The following is a 21,878-nucleotide window of genomic DNA, read 5'->3' on the forward strand; positions in this document are numbered from 1 at the left end:
AGTTTGCCTTTGGTTGGATTTGCCTTCCAGCAGGAGAATGCAAGTTGTTTTATTGGGGTCGTAGGGTCTTTTGTACGTGCTTCAGCACACCTGGCGACACCTCAGTTGAGCTGGCACAGTTACCGAATCCTGATAAAAGTCTTTGGTCCCAGTGTTCCTCATTCCAGTACACAACACCGGTCCCGCTCAGCGCAGCTCCGAGTCTCCACGCCCACTCACATGTGTCTCTGGGAAATCGTGCCAGCGCCATGCAAAAAAAGGGAGAGCAAACGGACCCCGTTTAATTGCCGGCTGGCAATTAAGGGCACAAGACATCTGGCTCAGACAATGATTAGTTGTCTTGCTCGAGGCTGAACGAGGAGAGTCAAATTAAACCCCCGACCCAGAAGACAAAAGTGACTCAAAACTCAAAAGCCAGAAACAGACAAAAAGGACTCCAAGATTTTAAGTCAAGAAAAATACTTGGATGAGTCAAGACACCACAAGACAAGACTCTGAAGAGCTCTTGGGCACTCCCTTTTATTATGCCTCTTCTTCTACCTCTTCTTCTACCTCATCCCCTCCACCCCCAACCGATGTCATTGGAGGAGGCACAGAGGTCAGGAGTTCCACTGCTTCGTGTGATTGGCGTGCTAGAGCGTGGGTGTCTGGTGGCATCTTAAGATTAGCTCCGTGGATCAAGGGCATGTAGGATTTTGGATCCTGGTTTTGGCATGCAGTCATGAGCAAATGAGGATTTTATTCGCCATCTGACATGCAAAACCGGCAGGATATGTGGGCTGGCTGGCTTGAACCAGTTTTGAGGGTTTACAAAGAATTAAAGAGGACAATGAGGCATTTCTGTGCTGAGATGTGTAGGAAACGTGTGAAGAGAAGTGTTCGGAGGGGCAAAGAACAAAAATGCGACACCTACCTAACACATTCGCAACGCATATCTACTCACATGAAATACAGTACACTTATCTGAACAAATAGAGGAATAACTTGCATTAGGCCCTGTACCAGTGATTAATTATTTTACCCCCCAAAAGCGAAACAAAAAAACAGAAAAATAGATATGGAAGCTTCAAAAGTCACACATTTGCACCATGAGATTTGAGTTGTAAAGTCTGTTATATGATAATGCATAAAATGATACACAACAACCATCCATTGTAAATCTCAAAGCGTACCTTTACAATTGCTGTATCAAGAAGTTGACCAGCAGGCAAGGAGTCCAAGTATTTTTTCAGATCCATGGCCAGAAATTCAAACACCAGATACAGCCTGGAATCTTGCATCAGCACCTCCTTCAACCTGGACATCATGAGTCATCAATTTAATACAAATTGTGATGACAACAATAAAAAGTCAAAATGGCAAAAAAAAGATTTATGCTTTGCAAGTCACAAGTGAAGTCAAAGTAGCTTCATTGGTAGTGTAATTGACTCCTTACTACTACTCGTATATACATAATGTTGATCAGACAATCACAAAAAAACACCAAAAAAAGAAACCAGAGCGACAGAAAACAAAGTTACTTTGTCAGATTTGCCCAAACAGCTCTGTCAGCTACAGTGGATTTGAGTTCGTCCGTATGGAGCCCAGTGTCGCTGCAGACATTATTAATCAACGTCAGGTTCGGCCGACCAACTCTCCTTTCTGATGGCTTCCAAATAGTCAGGTTCACGATGTTTTTTCGTTCAAAATCATGGTAGATTAGCAAACCTATACATTTTTGGAAACGTTATTACATGGAAAATCTGAAAATCAATGTTTACATTTGCCAATTCCGACCAATTCGATTCGACCAATTGACCAATTCCATTCAACCAATTCGACCATTCGACCAATCGCTTCGATCGACCATTCGACCAATTCGATCGATTCGATTCATCGAATTCGATTCGATCAACCATTCGACCAATTCGATTTGCCAATCAATTTGACCGACCTTTGCTTGTGTGGAACGGACTGTGAAAACGATGCGGACTATATTGTCGGATACGACACACAGGACAGTGATGACGAACTCTAAATGGCATATTCTGTAATCGTGTATGTTTGATGCCATTGACTGCCTGTGTATATTTTGTCATTGACTGCCTGTGTAGATGTGACGTTATACTGACTGCATGTGTATATATGATTTTGCTGACTGCCTGTGTATGTTTGGTGATATGAATTATTGTGACACATTTTGATGTTATTAACTGCCTGTACAAAATGATAACATGTATTTGATTATGCAACTTATCACGAATATAAAGACAGTATTTTGCAATTCAAAACCTTTGATTCGTGTCTTACCATTCCCCATAGCACTAATTTGATACTTTCATTGGATTCCTTGTCCCTGAAAATATAGGGTTAGTATATTTTTAAAAGTTTTTAGGGTAATTAGAGGCAGAAATAGAACAAAATATGTATTTCACAGTGGCCATTTTGAAAATCCAAAATGGCCACCATACAGGTATCTCTCCAAATGTAAACATTGATTTTTAGTTTCCTTATGCTATAACCTTTCCAAAAATGTGTAGGTTTGCTAATCTACCATGATTTTGAACGAAATACAATTTATTGACATAGTGAAGCTGACTAAAAGGAGGATGCTATTTGCTGCTTCTTCGTGCCGGAGGACATGACCCACCAATCTCAAACGCCTCTTCCTCACATCAGAATTTTTTGGCAAATTACCATATAGTTCAATGTTTGTGACGTTGTCTTGCCAACAGATGTGGAGTGTTTTACAGAGGAGCTTGGTGTAGTTGCCATCGATTTTACATGACATGCTACTAGTCAGCGTCCACAGCTGACAACCATACAGTAAGACTGATTCAACTGTAACTTTACATAGCCGGATTTTGGTGCTTTGTTGCAGCAGCAGGGCGCGCCAAACTTTCTCAAGCTTGTTGGCTGCTGCCCACACCTGTCCAATGAGGCTGCTGACGTCATATGCAGTGTTAGTATATGAGCCAAGGTATTTGAAGTCTTGAACTATCTCGAGCACTTTACCATTTGCTACCCTGAGAGTTCGTTGTTCATTCGGTCGACGATGTATGTGCATGTACTTTGTTTTTGAGGCGTTTAAGAAGACCGACTTTGTTGGCTATATCTTCGATTCTTGATCGGATGTCCTGTGCATCTTGTAGTGAATCAGCAGCTACAGCGATATCAGCATAGTCGAGGTCAGATAGTTTCTGAGCAGGATGTCTTCTGCTCATGCGGCATTGCAGTGTGACACCATCTTCCTCAGTCAATGCGGTACGCATCACAGTCGAACACCATAATGAAGAAAGGTGCAAGAGTGTCACCTTGCAGCACTCTCACAGTGACGTCAAAACCCGAGTTGGTCGATCAGGTGTGAGGACAACAGCAGAAGTGCAATTGTACATCTCCTTGATCGCGTTTGTTATCTTAGGTGGTATACCATAGGCACATAGTATTTTGAAAATAACGTCTCTGTCTATTGAGTCAAACGCTTTTGTAAAGTCGACAAATAACAACACAAGCTCCCTTTCCAGCTTGCTGTTTCTTGCTTCTTCAACCAGCCTTTGCAGTCCAAGAATCTGACCAGCCATAGATCGGCTTTGTCTAAAGCCATTTTGGTTAACACTAGAAACTACCAGCCTCACCCACCTACCTAATAGCTCAAAAATCTTTGTCTGTGAGCCCTGGCCGCCGTGACATGTTTACTGTATTGCGTGAATACAGTACACTGTCTGAAATCGAATGAATGAACAAACGAATTAAAATTTTGGAAATTTTTCATGCACTTCCTGCATAGCAGATTCGGCACACAGAGATGAAATCTCATCGAAACATGTATTGATAATAACTTATCTCAAATTAGAATTCATCAATGCTGAACCCATGTGTTTTATGCAATACATTTCCTTAGCGGTCAAATTGACCACAGTGGCGGTTTTAGGTATAATAGCTTGTAACTCAAATGTGGTTGAGGTCAGGTCAATATTTTGTATGAATATTGAACACCCAGAATCAAGAAAAGTCAAGGAAAATCAAAACTGTGAAAAAAATAATAATACACTCGTAGTCGGCTACCAAACATGTGCTTGCAGTCAAACTGACCGCTCCGGGGGTTCTAGTGTTAAAGCGGAGCAGTGGGTCAATGGTTTGTCGAATGCGACGACTCCTTCTTGGGGATTATTCTACAGCTACCTCCCCTCATGTACATGAAATAATGTCTGGTTAAAGGGAGGGGTTTAAAGGAGGGAAAGAGGAATGGGAGACATAGGCTATGAGCCAATGGGGTTGGTTGGTATCAGTCAGAGGGAGCAAGGCTAATTGTGATTTTTAACAAGGCTAGTGTCACAAGAGATGGAAAATGGGTGATAGCAGTATATAGCTCTTTGCCTTCTCTGTTTTATCACCCGATATACAATCCTACCCCTAAGGTTGACAATTGCCAAAATTTTCACCCAAAATGTATCGGGTGTCAGTGTCAGTTTATGTCAGTGTCAGTTTATGTCAGTGTCAGTTTATGTCAGTGTCAGTTTATGTCAGTGTCAGTTTATGTCAGTGTCAGTATCGGGTGTCAGTTTATGGTGTATAGCTCAGCACAGCAAGTGTATTTTTTATTAATGTAAGGGTTGTTGCAAAATAAATGATACTTTTTTTCCCCAAAGATGAAATGAAGTTTCAATCGGATGAAAATCCAACCAAAGGCTTTATTTCATTCAAAAATTAAAAACTCACGTTTAATACGCGTCAATATATCCACCATTAGCTTCAAAAACCATTTGAAGTCGACGTTTAAAAGATTTCAGCAAAGACACGAACATTTCTGTTTCGGTAGCTGTTTGGTTCAGAACTTGTGTCAAAACCCGGACAAGTGTCTCACGTTTAAATTTCTCGTTTTCTGGTAATGAAAAGGATTTCTTCTGCACGCTGTTTCACAATGACGCCAACATTCTCCGCAGGGTTAAAATCTGGAGAGTTTCCTGGCCATCTTCCGAATCCATCTTTGCGAAAGAAATCAAGTTTTTATTCGTCAAGAAAGTCATGGGTTGCATTCGCCTTCATGCATTCCGCAAGGTCGTGCAGGAAAGTCACTTGATCGAAACGACCTTGTCGATTTTCAGGTTTTTGCAAAAATGGCAAAACGACTTCTTTTAAAACATGAACACGAAAATAAGCGCCGTCTCATGATTGTCCCGATTATTTGACGTCAAACACCATTCCCTTTGATGTGAAGCACAAAAAGAATCCAACACATGTTGGGTGACGCTGTTGTGGAGCACATAAAATGTCCCAAACTTCATGACGGTTTTGAGCCCAGATTCTGTCATTTTGCGAGATCGGTTTTTGCAGCGAATAATTGAAAAATTCATCGGATGGTGCAAGATGCAAACAGTCAGCTTCTTGCCAGTCAGACAAAAACTCACAGAAATTCTGCCCATGTTCAACGTTGGTTTCTGTGATCGAAGGAACGGCTTGAATTTTTCACGTTTTAAAGCTCTCCAAACTTTAATGCGACGTTTTTAATGTTTTAAACATTAATGCGACGGGTCAATGCCAATGTCTGTGATTTTTTGCGTGCTTTGAAACCGTTGAGGAGTTTTTGAGTTGACATTGCGCATGGCTGGGGCAGAAAGTCGTCTCTTTCGCCCAACAACTCGTTTCATTTGATCACCAAAGTTTTCTTCACTCAAGTCAGCTTTCCACCACCGTTTGACGGAAATTTCGGACATCCACAACTCCTGTGAAACCTGTGCGATGGAAACTGGATTTTTCAAGTCGGACATGGTGACGTGACGGTACTGAGCTTTGAAATTCCGGATCATGTCTGCCACCATTCGTTGAGCCATCCCAAATGCTGCGCAAGCAACGCACTGTTTGGCTCTGCCCAACACCATTGCGGAATGAAATTTGAAAAAGAACGATATAATTAGTCGCAAATATGACGGAGACAACACGCAGGCAACGTGCGCAACACGTCATGATGACGCACGCTAAATTTGAATTAAAAAATCGTGGACGTGGTCAATACAATCTTGGGGGAAAAAGTATCATTTATTTTGCAACACCCCTTATTCAAGTATTTTAAACTAAGGGCACTCAAAATCATCAGTCGGAGATCAAAATTGGAGATCTCACGAGATCTTTGTCGGCGAGGTCACGTCTTTTCGAAGCTGTCCATGCGCTCACGCTTTCGAAGTTAAGTAATTTTTCACAATTGTGTTTTTGCCAAAACTGTATCTATCTTTCGGTGTGTGTACCTATAGTGTGTCCTTAGTAAGATTCTCGGTGTTAATTTTTCATACCTGTATACAAAATCGTCGGTTAATTCATGTCGCGTATTTTGAGGCCTAGTAGGCTACCGTGTCCTACCTTGAGGCTTTGTTTTTCTCTCAGCGGTCCGTCGATTGTGCTGCAATTACTTTCTTTCTCTGTTTTTGTTCCAGTCTTTCATCCAATACTTCCTTGTTTAAAATCTCAACTCAAAAAAAAAAAAAAAAAAAAAATTCCTTCTCTGTTCTTATTCGTTTATTCGTTGTTCTTATTTGTTCGTTCGTTCTTCGATCACGTGTTTCACCCCCATTTCCATTTCCCCAGATAGTTTTCACTGCTCAATTTTAAAATGTTTAAACTTTCCCCTGAAGAACTGTATTCTGTCGTATATTTTAACACCTTTTTCTTCTTCTTCTTCTTCTATAAAAGGATGCTTTCGACTTTCTCACCAAATATATTCATTCCAAAAAAAAATTCCATCTCTTACAGTTCCTCTTTTCTACATTCCTGAAACTCTCCCACTCCACCCCTCCTCCAGCGTCCTCAAATGTATTTTTGACTCGAAGGTCACAAGAAACTCATTTTGCAATAAATGTTCGTTTCCCATTAATCGTACACTTTCTAAAATCCAATCTCACCCCTCCCTTCCAAATCTTCCCCATCACCCCTCCCCTCCAAAACTTCCCCATCACCCCTCCCCTCCAAAACTTCCCCATCACCCCTCCCCTCCAAAACTTCCCCATCACCCCTCCCCTCCAAATCTACCCCCTTGCCCCTCGCCTCCAAATCTTCCCCATCACCCATCCCTTTCAAATCTTCCCCCTTGCCCCACCCCTCAAAATCCTTCCCATCACCCATCCCTTTCAAATCTCCCCCCTTCCCTCCTAAACTCCCCCCACACCCCTCCCCTCCGAGACTCTCCCTCGTTCCTCCCCTCCTAGACTCCTCCCCTCCTAGACTCCCCTCTCACCCCTCCTCTTCAAAGCGTCCTCCCCACTTCTTCCCCCTTCCAACTTTCACCTTCATCTCCCCCAACCTTCTGCCTCGCTCTTCCCCCTCCTCAAATAACACCTCACTGTGCCTCACCCAATCACCATCAAACCTTTTGTCCGCCACATCCTTCCCTTTCTCCAAGCTATTCTGAAATCTCTGACACACCTTCAACAGCTCTCCCTACCACTTCCTCCTCTTCCACATCTTACCCTACCCCTCCCCCCCCGCCCCCCCCCCCCCCCGTTCTGTATCCGATGCTCACCCTTCCTCTTCATTAACGGTATGGACCTCAAACATCCGGGGCCTTCGCTCAAACCTGACTGATCTCTCCATACAGGTTGCTTCTGACAAACCAGACGTGATCTGCTTAACAGAAACTTTCCTCCTTCATGATGTCTCCGATTCCTTGGTATCTCTCCCAGGTTACTCCCTCCTCCGGTATGATAGACCTGAGCCTCGTGCTGGAGGTGGGGTTGCCATCTTTATAAAAAAAACTCTTCCTCACTCGCCCTGCACTGCACTCTCTCCACCTCACCCCCAGGAATACCTCTGGCTATGGCTTCCCCTTCGCTCCCACCTTTTGTTCATATGTGTGTTGTACCGTCCACCAAACAGTGATGACTCCATCTACATCTTGCTGTCTGATAATATGGACCAACTTCTATCTACCCATCCTAACTCTCTCTTCCTCATATGTGGTGATTTCAATTGTCACCATGCCCGTTGGCTGGGTGTGGGTACATCTCTCACCAGCCAAGGCTCCTCAGCAAAGGACTTCTGCGACTCACTGGGACTGACACAATCTGTCAATTCCCCGACCCGGATCTCAGCCAACGGAGCATCTTCTCTTCTGGACTTGGTTATGACTAACTTCCCTGAAAATGTCTGCTGCTCTTCTTCTGCTCCAATCGGCTCATCTGATCATGTGCTTGTTAAAGTAGACGTCTCTCTGGCCATTCTCAGAGAGCCTCCTCAACGTCGACGAGTCTGGCATTTCACTCAGGCCGACTGGCACGGTCTTCAAGCAGCCATCAATCATTTGGACTGGTCTCCCATCTCTACCACCTCTGACATCAACTCATCCTGGGAATTCTTCCAAAGTAAATTGCTCTCTCTCATGCACAGATTTATTCCATCTCGTCTTCAGTTGTCATACCATTCCTCCCGTTCATGGTACACAGCATCTTGTGGTGAGGCAGTTGCCCAGAAGCAACTTGCCTTCATATCCTGGAAAGCAAATCCAACGGAAGGAAATGTCATTTCCTTTCACAAAGCCCGAAACAAGTGTGTGTCCACCCTCAGGAGAGCCAGGAAACAATATCTCTCCGTTCTCAAGACCGAACTCTCTTATCTGTCTCCCTCTTCCAAATCCTGGTGGCATCTGGTCAAATCTGTTTCTGGTGTTTGTTCCCCCTCCATCCCCTCCCTCACCTCAAACGGCTACACGGCTGACTCCGCACGTGAAAAAGCTGAATGCCTCAACTCTGTGTTTGCCTCCAAATCGTGAGTCCCAAACCCATCCCTCTCTGTACCCACCGTACCCAGCTGCTCCTGGACTCTGTGTCCTTTCCTCCTGACAAGGTGGAAAAGTTTCTGTCAACCCTCGACTCTGATTCTGCAACTGGACCCGAGGGCATCAGCCCACGGGTCCTAAAATCCTGTTCTTCCACTCTTTCACTCCCACTTTCTGTTCTCTTCACCCTCTCTTTTGCTCAAGGTCATCTGCCATCTGCTTGGAAATCAGCCAAATCAACGCTTTACACAAAAAAGGTGCAAAAACAGATCCTAGCAACGACAGACCAATCAGCCTTCTCCCAATTATCAGCAAAGTCATGGAATCCATCATTGCCTCAGATATGAAATCTTTCCTCTTCTCCAATGGCTTGATCTCTGATCATCAATTTGGTTTCAGACCTGGTCACTCTACTCTGGACATGCTGCTTCTGCTTTCTCAACAATGGATGGAGGTCCTCAATGCCAAACAGGAAATTAGAGCTGTCTCCCTTGACATATCACGTGCCTTCGATACGGTCTGGCACCCCGCTCTGCTCACCAAACTCTCCTCCTTTGGTATCCATGGAAATCTCCACGCATGGCTGGCGGACTTCCTCTCCAGTCGTAGTCAACGTGTGGCCCTGAATGGGTTTCTCTCATCTCCTCTTCCTGTTCAGGTTGGAGTTCCCCAAGGCAGTGTTCTGGGCCCTGTGCTTTTTCTGTTCTTCATCAATCATCTCTCTGACTCTCTTGAAAATCCTCTCTATCTCTTTGCTGATGACTACTCTCTGTCGCTCCATTCCTCATCCCTCAGATCGGCAGTCTGCAGCCTCCTCACTCTCTGCAGACCTGGACGAAATCACAGACTGGGCAAACAAGTGGAACATGTCTTTCAATCCTGACAAATCTCACACTCTTATGATGTCTCTCCGAAAAGACCGACTGGACAACCCTCCCATCCACTTTCTGAATAATCCTCTCCAAGAAGTTCTGTCACTCAAGCTTTTGGGTCTCACTATCTGCCATGATCTTTCCTGGGAAAACCACATTTCAAATCTGGCCTCCAAAGCCGACTGGGCATCCTCCGTCGTGCGAAGTCCTTCCTTGGCACACCTGAGCTCCTCACCACATACAAGGCTTTCATCCGCAGCTCAATGGAATACTGCTCTCCCCTCTGGGCTGGTGCTCCTGCCTCACACCTAGCTCGTCTTCACGCTGTTGAAACCAAAGCGTTCAGAATCATTCGAATCTCCCGCGATGAAGCTAACTCCAAGGGCCTTTCACTCACTCACCGCAGGCAGGTTTTTGGTCTTTCCGTCTTCTACCGACTCTTCTCCGGCCTTGCCAGCTCTCTCTGGGCTCTGTCCCCAAAATATTCCTGCAGGTCGCACAAGATCTGCCTGCAACCCTCTTATGGTTAAACTGCCAAAATCAAGACTCTCTGCTCACCTTCACTCCTTCATTCCTCTTTTCTCCCGCCTCTGGAACAAACGCCCTCACTCTCTTCAATCCCTCTCCTCCCTCCAGGTCTTTAAAACAGCTGTTCACCACCATCTCTTATCTTCCCCCATCCAAAATCTTGATCTTTTCTACCCCCGCTAATTTCACCCCAAATCCACTTTTTTGAAATACCAACTTCTTTCCTGGAAGTCCTTGGTATCCTTGTGGATTATACTTCTCCCCCCCCCCCCCCCCCCATCATCCCCTTTCCCACGCCTCCTCCCCCAAGCCCTCTCCCTCCCACACATCTCCCGATGTCCCTGCTCTCAAATGTTGTATTTGTGTGCTTCCCCTTCTCTCCCCATCTTGTCTACCGCTCCCTCTTTTTATACATTTTGTTTGTCTGTTTGATTTGTTTGTGTGATAAATGTTAGCTCTTCCACGAGCCTCGATTCTGTATACAACAAAAAAAATAACAAAAATAAATAAATAAGTACAACAAGTTCATCGGGGTGGTCTGGATGTACAGTCACGTGAAAAAATAAGTACACCCCATGTAAAGTTTTGACTTTTTCAACATATTTCAACATACAGCTATTTTATCTTCATTTCAACAATATTGATAGATAAAGGTGATATAATATAACAAATATCATGAAACATTTACATTTTGTAGTCCATTGTATTATTTAAATAAACATAAATGCAAATTTTGCATGTGGAAAAAGTAAATACACCCCGACATTTATCACTACTTCAAATACCTAAAATTAGAATCAGGTGCACCAGCTCAGGTGCAAATGAGTAGAACATCGTTAGAGAGGATCTTGGAGGAACCTGTCTTATTTGAACCTCAGACATTTAGTTTGGTTTGCTCTTTGTTGTTGAAGTGTGCGGCGTCACCATGCCGAGATCAAAAGAGCTCTCTGAGGCCTTCAGAAAGAAAGTTATAGATGCCTTCGAGTCTGGGAAGGGATTTAAAAAGATCTCCAAACAATTTGAAATCAATCATTCGACTGTCCGGAAGATCATCTACAAGTGGAGAAGATTCCAAACAACTGTCAACTTGTTCAGGCCAGGCCGCCCCAGCAAGTTCAACCTGAGAGCAGACCGCAAGATGCTGAAAGAAGTCTCTAAGAACCTCAGAATGTCATCACGGGACCTACAGGTAGCTCTTGCCACTGTTGATGTTAAAGTGCACGAGTCTACCATTAGAAAGAGGCTGCACAAATTTGATCTGCATGGGAGGTGTGCCAGGAGGAAACCTTTGCTGTCCAGAAAGAACATCAGGGCAAGACTAAAGTTTGCCAATGATCACCTCGGCAAAGACCAGCACTTCTGGAACAATGTGCTCTGGACAGATGAGTCAAAGGTCGAGCTATTTGGCCACAGTACCAGAAGACATGTTTGGCGAAAACCAAAGACAGCATTTGACCACAAGAACCTGATACCAACTGTAAAGCATGGTGGTGGAAATATTATGCTTTTTTTTTTTTTTTTTTTTTTTTTTTGTATACAAGATCGAGGCTCGTGAAAGAGCGAACATTAATCACACAGAAAGACAAACCGACACATAAAACATATAACATCGGGAGCGGTAGACAAGATGGGGAGAGAGGGGGAAGGACACAAACACAACATTTGAGAGCAGGGACCGAGAGACATGGAGACATCGAGAGATCTGAGAGAGGGCGAGGGCTTTGGGGGGGGGGGCATGGGAAGGGGGCGGTGGGAGAGGTATAAAACATATGGACACTGCCAGGACTTCCAGGAAAGAAGTTGGAATTTCAAACAAGGTGGATCTGGGGTGAATTAGCAGGGGTAGAAAAGATCAAGGTTTTGGATGGGGGAAGATAAGAGATGGTGGTGAACAGCTGTTTTAAAGACCTGGAGGGAGGAGTGGGATTGAAGGGAGTGAGGGAGTTTGTTCCAGAGGCGGGAGAAAAGAGGAATGAAAGAGTGAAGGTGAGCAGAGAGCCGAGATTTCGGCAGTTTAACCATCAGAGGGTTGCTGGCAGTTCTTGTGCGACCTGTAGGAATATTTGGGGGACAGAGCACAGAGAGAGCTGGGGGTGCAAGGCCGGAGAGGAGTCGGTAGAAGACAGAAAGACCACCTACCTGCCTGCGGTGAGTGAGTGAAAGGCCCTCAGAGATAGCTTCATCGCGGGAGATTCCAATAATTCTGAAAGCTTTGGTTTCAACAGCGTGAAGCCGAGCTAGGTGTGAGGCAGGAGCACCGGCCCATAGGGGAGAACAGTATTCCATTGAGCTGCGGATGAAAGCCTTGTATGTGGTGAGGAGCTCAGGTGTGCCGAGGAAGGACTTCGCACGACGGAGGATGCCCAGTCGGCGACTGGCTTTGGAGGCCAGCTTGGAAATGTGGTTTTCCCAAGAAAGATCATGGCAGATAGTGAGACCCAAAATCTTGAGCGACAGAACTTCTTGGAGAGGATTGTTGAGAAAGTAGATGGGAGGGTTGTCCAGTCGATCTTTTCGGAGAGACATAGTAAGAGTGTGAGATTTGTCAGGATTGAAAGACATGTTCCACTTGTTTGACCAGTCTGTGATTTTGTCCAGGTCTTCAGAGAGTGAGGAGGCAGCAGACTGCCGATCTGAGGGAAGAGGAATGGAGCGGCAGAGAGTGGAGTCATCAGCAAAGAGATAGAGAGGATTTTCGAGAGAGTCAGAGAGATCATTGATGAAGACCAGAAAAAGCACGGGGCCCAGAACACTGCCTTGGGGAACTCCAGCCTGAACAGGAAGAGGAGATGAGAGAAACCCATTCAGGGCCACACGTTGACGACGACTAGAGAGGAAGTCCGCCAGCCATGCGTGGAGATTTCCATGGATACCAAAGGAGGAGAGTTTGGTGAGCAGAGCGGGGTGCCAGACCGTGTCGAAGGCACGTGATATGTCGAGGGAGACAGCTCTAATTTCCTGTTTGGCATTGAGGACCTCCATCCATTGTTGAGACAGCAGAAGCAGCATGTCCAGAGTAGAGTGACCTGGTCTGAAACCAAATTGATGATCAGAGATCAAGCCATTGGAGAAGAGGAAAGATTTCATATCCGAAGCAATGATGGATTCCATGACTTTGCTGATAATTGGGAGAAGGCTGATTGGTCTGTAGTTGCTAGGATCTGTTTTTGCACCTTTTTTGTGCAAAGCGGTGATGTTGGCTGATTTCCAAGCAGATGGCAGTTGACCTTGAGCAAAAGAGAGGGTGAAGAGAACAGAGAGAGGGTGAGATAGAGCAGCAGAGCAGGATTTTAGGACCCGTGGGCTGATGCCGTCGGGTCCAGTTGCAGAATCAGAGTCGAGGGTTGACAGAAACTTTTCCACCTTGTCAGGAGGAAAGGACACGGAGTCCAGGAGCAGAAGGGTACGACTGGGTATGGTGGGTACAGAGAGGGATGGGTTTGGGACACAAGATTTAGAGGCAAACACAGAGTTGAGGCATTCAGCTTTTTCACGTGCGGAGTCAGCTGTGTAGCCGTTTGAGGTAAGGGAGGGGATGGAGGGGGAACAAACACCAGAAACGGATTTGACCAGACGCCACCAGGATTTGGAAGAGGGAGACAGATAAGAGAGTTCGGTCTTGAGAACGGAGAGATATTGTTTCCTGGCTCTCCTGAGGGTGGACACACACTTGTTTCGGGCTTTGTGAAAGGAAATGACATTTCCTTCCGTTGGATTTGCTTTCCAGGAGACGAAGGCAAGTTGTTTCTGGGCAACAGCCTCACCACAAGATTCCGTGTACCATGGACGGGAGGAAGGGTATGACAACTGAAGACGAGATGGGATAAATCTGTGCATGAGAGAGAGCAATTTACTTTGGAAGAATTCCCAGGATGAGTTGATGTCAGAGGTGGTAGAGATGGGAGACCAGTCCAGATGATTGATGGCTGCTTGAAGACCGTGCCAGTTGGCCTGAGTGAAATGCCAGACTCGTCGACGCTGAGCAGGCTCCCTGAGGATGGTCAGAGAGATGTCCACTTTAACAAGGACATGATCAGATGATCCGACCGGAGCAGAAGAAGAGCAGCAGACATTTTCAGGGAAGTTAGTCATAACCAAGTCCAGAAGAGAAGATGTTCCGTTGACTGAGATCCGGGTCGGGAAATTGACAGATTGTGTCAGTCCCAGTGAGTCGCAGAAGTCCTTTGCTGAGGAGCCATGGCTGGTGAGAGAGGTACCCACACCCAGCCAACTGGCATGATGACAGTTGAAATCACCACATATGAGGAAGAGAGAGTTGGGATGAGTAGATAGAAGTTGGTCCATATCATCAGACAGCGAGATGTAGATGGAGTCATCACTGTTTGGTGGACGGTACAACACACATATGAACAAGAGGTGGGAGCGAAGGGGAAGCCGTAGCCAGAGGTATTCCTGGGGGTGAGGTGGAGAGAGTGCAGTGCAGGGCGAGTGAGGAAGAGAGTTTTTGATAAAGATAGCAACCCCGCCTCCAGGACGAGGCTCAGGTCTATCATACCGGAGGAGGGAGTAGCCCGGGAGAGATACTATGGAATCAGAGACATCATAAAGGAGGAAAGTTTCTGTTAAGCAGATCACGTCTGGTTTGACAGAAGCAACCTGTATGGAGAGATCAGTTAAGTTTGAACGAAGGCCTCGGATGTTTGAGGTCCATACCGTTAATGAAGAGGAAGGGGGAGCATCAGATACAGAACAGGGGGGAGGAGAGGTAGGGTAAGATGTGGAAGAGGTGGAAGAGATAGGGAGAGCTGTTGAAGGTGTGTCAGAGATTTCAGAATAGCTCGGAGAAAGGGAAGGATGGGGCGGACAAAAGGTTTGATGGTGATTGGGTGAGCCACAATGAGGTGTTATTTGAGGAGGGGGAAGAGCGAGGCAGAAGGTTGGGGGAGATGGAGGTGAGAGTTTGAAGGGGGAAGAAGTGGGGAGGACGCTTTGAGGAGGGGGAGTGAGAGGGGGGAAATTGAGAAGCAATGAGGGTGGGGAGATTTGAAGGGGAGGGGTGAGGGGGGAGTTTGGGAGGGAAGGGACAAGGGGAGGGATTTGAAAGGGATGGGATATGGGGGAGATTTGGAGGGGAGGGGTGAGGCAGGAGTCTAGGAGGGGAGGGGCGAGGGGGCGTCTTGGCGGGGAGGGGTGAGGGGGTAGTTTAGGAGGGAGGGGGCAAGGGGGGAGATTTGAAAGGGATGGGTGATGGGGAAGATTTGGAGGGGAGGGGTGATGGGGAAGATTTGGAGGGGAGGGGTTATGGGGAAGATTTGGAGGGGAGGGGTGAGATTGGATTTTTGAAAATGTACGATTTATGGGAAACGAACATTTATTGCAAAATGAGTTTCTTGTGACCTTCGAGTTAAAAATACGTTTAAGGACGCTGGATGGAGGATGGAGTGCAGGAGAGTTTAGGGAATGTAGAAAAAAGGCACTATAGGAGATGGATATTTTTTTTGGGATGAATTGATTTGGTGAGCAAGTCGAAAGCAGCCTTTTAAAGAAGAAGAAGAAAAAGGTGTTATAAAATATGACGGAATACATAACTTGAGGGGAAAGTGTAAACATTGAAGGTTAATGAGTGAAAACTATCTGGGGAAATGGGGGAGAAACACGTGGTCGAAGAACGAACGAACGAATAAGAATGAATAAACGAATGAGAACAGAGAAGGAAATGTGTTTTTTTTTGTTTTTTTTTGAGTTGAGTTGAGTTGAGATTTACACAAGGAAGTAGGCTATGGGTGAAAAGCCTGGGAATACAGAGAACGAAAGTTATTGGATCACAAACGACGGACCGCTGAGAGAAAAACAAAGCCTCAAGGTTGTACAGTGCACACTGTACAAGGCCTCAAGACACGACACGGCAAACAGACGATCAATTTATGAAAGATAAACACCGAGAAACAACCAAAGTTGCACACAATAACTTCACACACCGAAAGATAAATACAGTTTCGACAAAATACAATTGTGAACAGACTTAACTTCGAAAAACGTGGAGACCGTGTGGAGCTTCGAAAAAAAAAAATGGTTTGGGGCAGCTTTGCTGCATCAGGGCCTGGGCAGCTCACCATCATAGAATCCACTATGAATTCTTCATTGTACCAGAGGGTGCTTGAGGATAATGTGAGGCCATCTGTCGGAAAGTTGAAGCTCAACCGAAGGTGGACCTTGCAACATGACAATTACCCTAAACATACCAGTAAATCCACCAAGGAATGGCTGAAAAGAAAGAAATGGAGGGTTCTGGAATGGCCAAGTCAAAGCCCGGATCTAAATCCCATCGAGATGTTGTGGGGGGATTTGAAACGAGCTGTGCATGCAAGAAACCCCTCAAACATCGCACAGCTGAAATAATTCTGCATGGAGGAGTGGGCAAAAATTTCTCCCAGTCGATGTCAGAGACTGGTAGAGTTATAAGAAACGCCTACTTGAGGTTGTTTCTGCCAAAGGGGGCAATACCACCGATTAGAGCCAGGGGTGTACTTACTTTTTCCACATGTGAAATTTGCATTTATGTTTATTTAAATTATACAATGGACTACAAAATGTAAATGTTTCTTATTATATCACCTTTATCTATCAATATTGTTGAAATGAAGATCAAATAGCTGTATGTTGAAATATGTTGAACAAGTCAAAACTTTACATGGGGTGTACTTACTTTTTCACGTGACTGTATATCGTATGTGGCAGATAACAATTGTAGCATGATTCTGCTCACCTTTTAAAGAATCCAAAATACTTAGAAACGCTTCTGAGAAAGGTTGTGCCTCAGCACCACAAAAGATACAAAACAACTTCACCCAGTTGGGAAAGGAATTGGATGTTAGTGACATGTTCATGAATAAGTTGGAGAAATTCACGTGCCTCCTGTATGGAACTAAACCTGGTGTAACAAAAGTGAACAATTTGAGATATCACCAACTGTGCTAAAAAAGATGAGATTGAGAGTTACCAACTGCCACCTTGCAAAGATTGTTTACGCAAGCATGCACAACAGATCAACTATCAAGCTGCTGTCTGGAAGAGGAGTCTGCAGAAAAACCCAGATGCACCTCATCCCTTCGGGAGAGGCTGATACTGGAAGACTCAGGATGGACATGTACAGCTGGCAGTAAGCTGGATGGATGGACAACCTGCACCTCAAGCTGTGCTGGAGCTACAGGCTTGAACGTGTCCTAAAAGCTGCAAGCTTCCCAAGTGTGTACATGCATGGCCAGTGGGCTCAAGTGAACGGACATATGCAAACTCAGTACATGTGACAATCAGCGAACATCTGTCGAGAGTGATGACAGTTCTGCTGAATATGAGCCATGTGACGATGAGGACAATGACTTCAGAGCCATTCCTTCAAGTATATGGAGAATAATTTGCATGACCATGCTCCACACATAATATATGATTTATAGTTAAAGTTCATAAGAACTTCTGTGACTTGCACACCTTGACTTGTGTCTATTCATGTATTGAGTTGAACTGATGATATATTACTGTACAAACAGATAAAAGTACTTAACTCAAGATAAACGCCACTTTTACATGTACATATATAACCATACAATCAATGCTTCTGTAAGAAATAGTGTAAATGGAGTATGTATCCGCATCCGCTGTACGTCTTGAAATATATATTTCATCCAAAAATAGTTTGTGTATTATTTAACTATGGCAATATGATTCCCTGGCATAAGTTAATAAAATAATAAGCATGATTAGCGAGTTATTTACATCGTGTGGATATACACAAATTGAGTCATTTTCTGGAAATATCCGAGTCACAGCATCAATGTAGTAGCATAGTATTGTGGTTGGAATTACCACCTTTGTGTACAATATGGTAACCCACTAGTCCAATATGACAATTGATCAAAACAAAAATTATAATTTAGAATCAAAATTACCAAGAAAAGCATCGCATTCCATTTTCAGTTGAAACTAGAACGGCACTCGGTAGAGCGCATACCTCCGCAAGGCTGAACAGTTTATGTTTTGTATCCCACTGATAGGCCGGATCTGGATTTGGACCTGAACCAAAATCTAATCGGCTTGTTCTTATCACCTAACAAACTCGTCCACCAAGTTTAGTCATAACTCGTGCATAACTTTTATTAAATATCATGTTACATTATCGCTTTTCGCCCGAGCTCTCAATGGTGAAGAATCACTTTTAAAATCATACTTGCCGGCTCCGAATTCGGATCTTCACCAAAATCTAATCATTTTGTCCTCGTCACATACGCTACATATCTGCCAAATTTTGGCTGAATCTGTCCACAACTTTGAGATATCTTGTTCACAAACAAACAAACCAGAGACAGACAGACAGGGGTGAAAACATGAGCCCCTTCCACCTTTGGTGGCGGAGGTAAAAATTGCCAGGAATCGTATTTGGGGATCAGAGTATAAAATGTGGCACATACTTGTCAATGCATGTCAGATGAGATTGGAAATGTAACAAAATGGTGGGAAAGGGCTCCTAGGACAAATTACACTGGTCTGCATCATTGCTGATGTCAAGGTTTTTTTAGTTGTTCTTTTATAAGTTTTGCATGCTGAATTCAAAAATGTAACTCATTTTGCTCAATCAGGTCAGGTGTTTATGCTATCTCAATTTTTTTTTTAAATAGATTAAAAAAAAAAAAAAAAAACACCTTTAGAGGCCATTTTTCCCCGCAAGCGGGGATTGGCCTTTTTCGGTGACCGTAGTTGTTGTTTTTTGGTCCCCTTTTTGAAGCAATGTTTTACGGCCGGATGCCCTTCCTGCCGCCAACCCTTTTTGTCGCCTTTTTACGACAAACAGGGAATTACCAGTGAACTGGTACTCAATTTGCCGACCTCGGAAGGATGACAGGCTGAGTCAACCCCCCTGGCGTTAATTCAGCGATCGACCGGGATTCGAACCCAGGATCCTAGGATCCTAAGCTGGCACCCTAGCCGCTAGCCCAACACCAGGCTCGATTTTATTTTGTCATGTCATACATTTGAACCCATGTCATACATACAGCCCTGGTGTTGGGCTAGCGGCTAGGGTGCCAGCTTAGGATCCTAGGATCCTGGGTTTGAATCCCGGTCGATCGCTGAATTAACGCCAGGGGGGTTGACTCAGCCTGTCATCCTTCCGAGGTCGGCAAATTGAGTACCAGTTCACTGGTAATTCCCTGCTTGTCGTAAAAGGCGACAAAAAGGGTTGGCGGCAGGAAGGGCATCCGGCCGTAAAACATTGCTTCAAAAAGGGGACCGAAAAACAACAACAACCACGGTCCCCGAAAAAGGCCAACCCCCGCTTTGCGGGGAAAAATGGCCTCTAAAGGTTGTTTTTGTTTTTTTTTAAATACAGAACACACCTACCCAACACCAGCCGCTAGCCCAACACCAGGCTCAACACCAACATCTATTTTAAAAAATAGATAATTCGAAAATAATCGTTATGAAATGAGAAAGTTAATTTTTTTTAAACAGACTTGCATTTTAGCCAAGTGTGAGCCAAGCTCCACATAATAAACAGACAACTTATTTCTAATTACAATTGTCATTACTGTTTTTCAGCATGCATAGAATGTGCAAGAATGACCCAAACAGGTTTTTTTTTATACAGGATCGAGGCTCGTGAAAGAGCTAACATTTATCACACAAAAAATCAAACACACACAAAACATATAATGAGGGTAAGCGGTAGACAAGATGGGGAGAGAAGGGGAAGCATAAACACAACATTTGAGAGCAGGGACATCGGGAGATCTGTGAGAGGGAGAGGGCTTTGGGGGAGGTGGGAGAGGTATAAAACACAAGGACACTGCAAGGACGTCCAGGACTTCCAGGTTCTGCTATTCTGTGGTGAAGTCACTATGTCAGACCGGCAGTCAAACATCACACATTTTGTGAGGAAAAGCTATCACGCCTACTTTGGAGTTAAACTTGGTGACCAGGACAAAGCCTTTGCCCCTCACATATAATGCAAAACGTGCGTTGAAAGTCTGTGGTGCTGGAGTCACAAGAAGATAGTGTCTACCTTTTGATGTCCCAATGGTGTGGAGGAAAGCAAGAGATCATACTACTGACTGTTATTTCTGTATGACAAACCTACAAGGTAAGTTATTATGAATTTATTATGGTTTTCATTTTATACTTACAAAAATATGCCTGACAATATATGAGATACGTCTTTATCCGTTTCCTTTTCGACATAAATCGAAATAATAAGCAACACGTAAAGTATCCAGACGTGCCATCTGCCATAAAGCCAGTGCGCCTCATGGACCAGAAATTCCAATTCCAACACCGACCGACAACTTTGATTCGTCGTCCGACTCAGATGAAGAAATGGATGACGGTGACATATCTGATACAAATCAACCTACTGCCGAGACAAGTCAAGCCAAACTCTTGAGCCAAGCGAATGATTTGACAAGAGAGTTGTGCTTGTCCAAATAATCTGCTCAGTTGCTAGGGTCACGTCTTCGCGAAAATCGTTTGTTAACTCCAGAAACAACATTATTCTAGTATGGCAGCCGCGAAGAAGAGTTTCGAGAATATTTCACGTTGGACGAAGAAACTTCGCTGGTTTACTGTAACGTCAACGGCCTAATTGCAGCTATGGGTTTAGCGTATGCCCCTACAGAATGGCGGCTCTTCATCGACTCCTTAAGCAGAAGCTTGAAAGCAGTACTACTCTACAATGGTAACAAGGTCGCGTCTGTTCCGGTGGGTCACTCGGTGCAGATGACTGAAAGTTATAGTAACATGGAGCTTTTGTTAACTGCTTTGAAGTACAAACATCACAATTGGATGATATGCGGAGACCTAAAGGTATGTTGGTGTCAACCAAGGTACTTTTTAAAAGTAAAATCTAAGTAAGAAAAAGTGAAGTATTTTATATTTTAAATATTTGTATTTTTGGTAGCGATGCGATACCATACTCAGTATTGACACCAGTCGTAATTAATAAACTTTTTTTTTATAGGTTATAGCCCAAGTGCTGGGTCTACAAGGCGCTACACCAAATACCCCTGTTTTCTCTGTCTGTGGGACAGCCGAGCAGACAAGCAACACTACGTACAACGCAACTGGCCAGCAAGACCTGGCCTGGAACCAGGTTCGCACAACGTTCTGTCACGCTCTCATGAAATCCGCAGAAGATTCTACTTCCGCCACTGCACATCAAGCTCAGACTAATGAAGAATTTCGTCAGAGCACGCAACAAAGAAGGCCGAGCTTTCGCTTTCTTGAATCAGAAATTTCCACGCGTTAGTGAGGGCAAACTGAAAGCAGGTATTTTTGACGGCCCCCAGATCAGGGAGCAAATTAAAGATGCTCGATTTGATGAAAATCTGGAGGACAATGAGATCAATGCTTGGCTCGCATTAAAGTCCATCGTCATGAATTTTCAGGGCAACCACCGAAGTCCAGTTATGAACGTGTCGTCGAGGAGCTCCTGCAGAGCTTCCAGGCTCTTGGTGTACACATGTCCATAAAGATGCATTTTCTCAGCTCGGATTTAGACTACTTTCCGGACAACTGCGGTGATGTCAGCGAGGAGCAAGGAGAGCGCTTCCACCAGGATATTCGAGTGATGGAAGAGAGGTACCAGGGCCGCTAGGATGTGAACATGCCCACGGACTACTGCTGGTGCCTCAAGAGACGTTCCAGCTGTGGAACACAGATGAAAGTCTGAGAAAGAAAGCCCTTTCTTCCACATTAACTGTACTCGTGTACCATTTTTAATATACTTTGTA

General features: G+C 44.6%; 1 protein-coding gene across 4 annotated transcripts in view; it reads right to left on the bottom strand.

The window, feature by feature from the left end:
- LOC137434133 (cyclin-dependent kinase 1) overlaps window positions 1–21,878 on the bottom strand; it is a 78,738-nt gene that overhangs the window by 40,131 nt on the left and 16,729 nt on the right. For all 4 annotated transcript variants that reach the window (XM_068126839.2, XM_068126854.2, XM_068126863.2 and 1 more), the window contains exon 4: window positions 1,173–1,296. In XM_068126839.2, the coding sequence (XP_067982940.1) occupies window positions 1,173–1,296 (124 nt within the window). The remainder of the gene's footprint in view (window positions 1–1,172; window positions 1,297–21,878) is intronic.

The sequence above is a fragment of the Myxine glutinosa genome, chromosome 1 (assembly GCF_964187855.1).
Source record: "Myxine glutinosa chromosome 1, kmMyxGlut1.1, whole genome shotgun sequence".
Lineage (NCBI taxonomy): Eukaryota > Metazoa > Chordata > Myxini > Myxiniformes > Myxinidae > Myxine > Myxine glutinosa.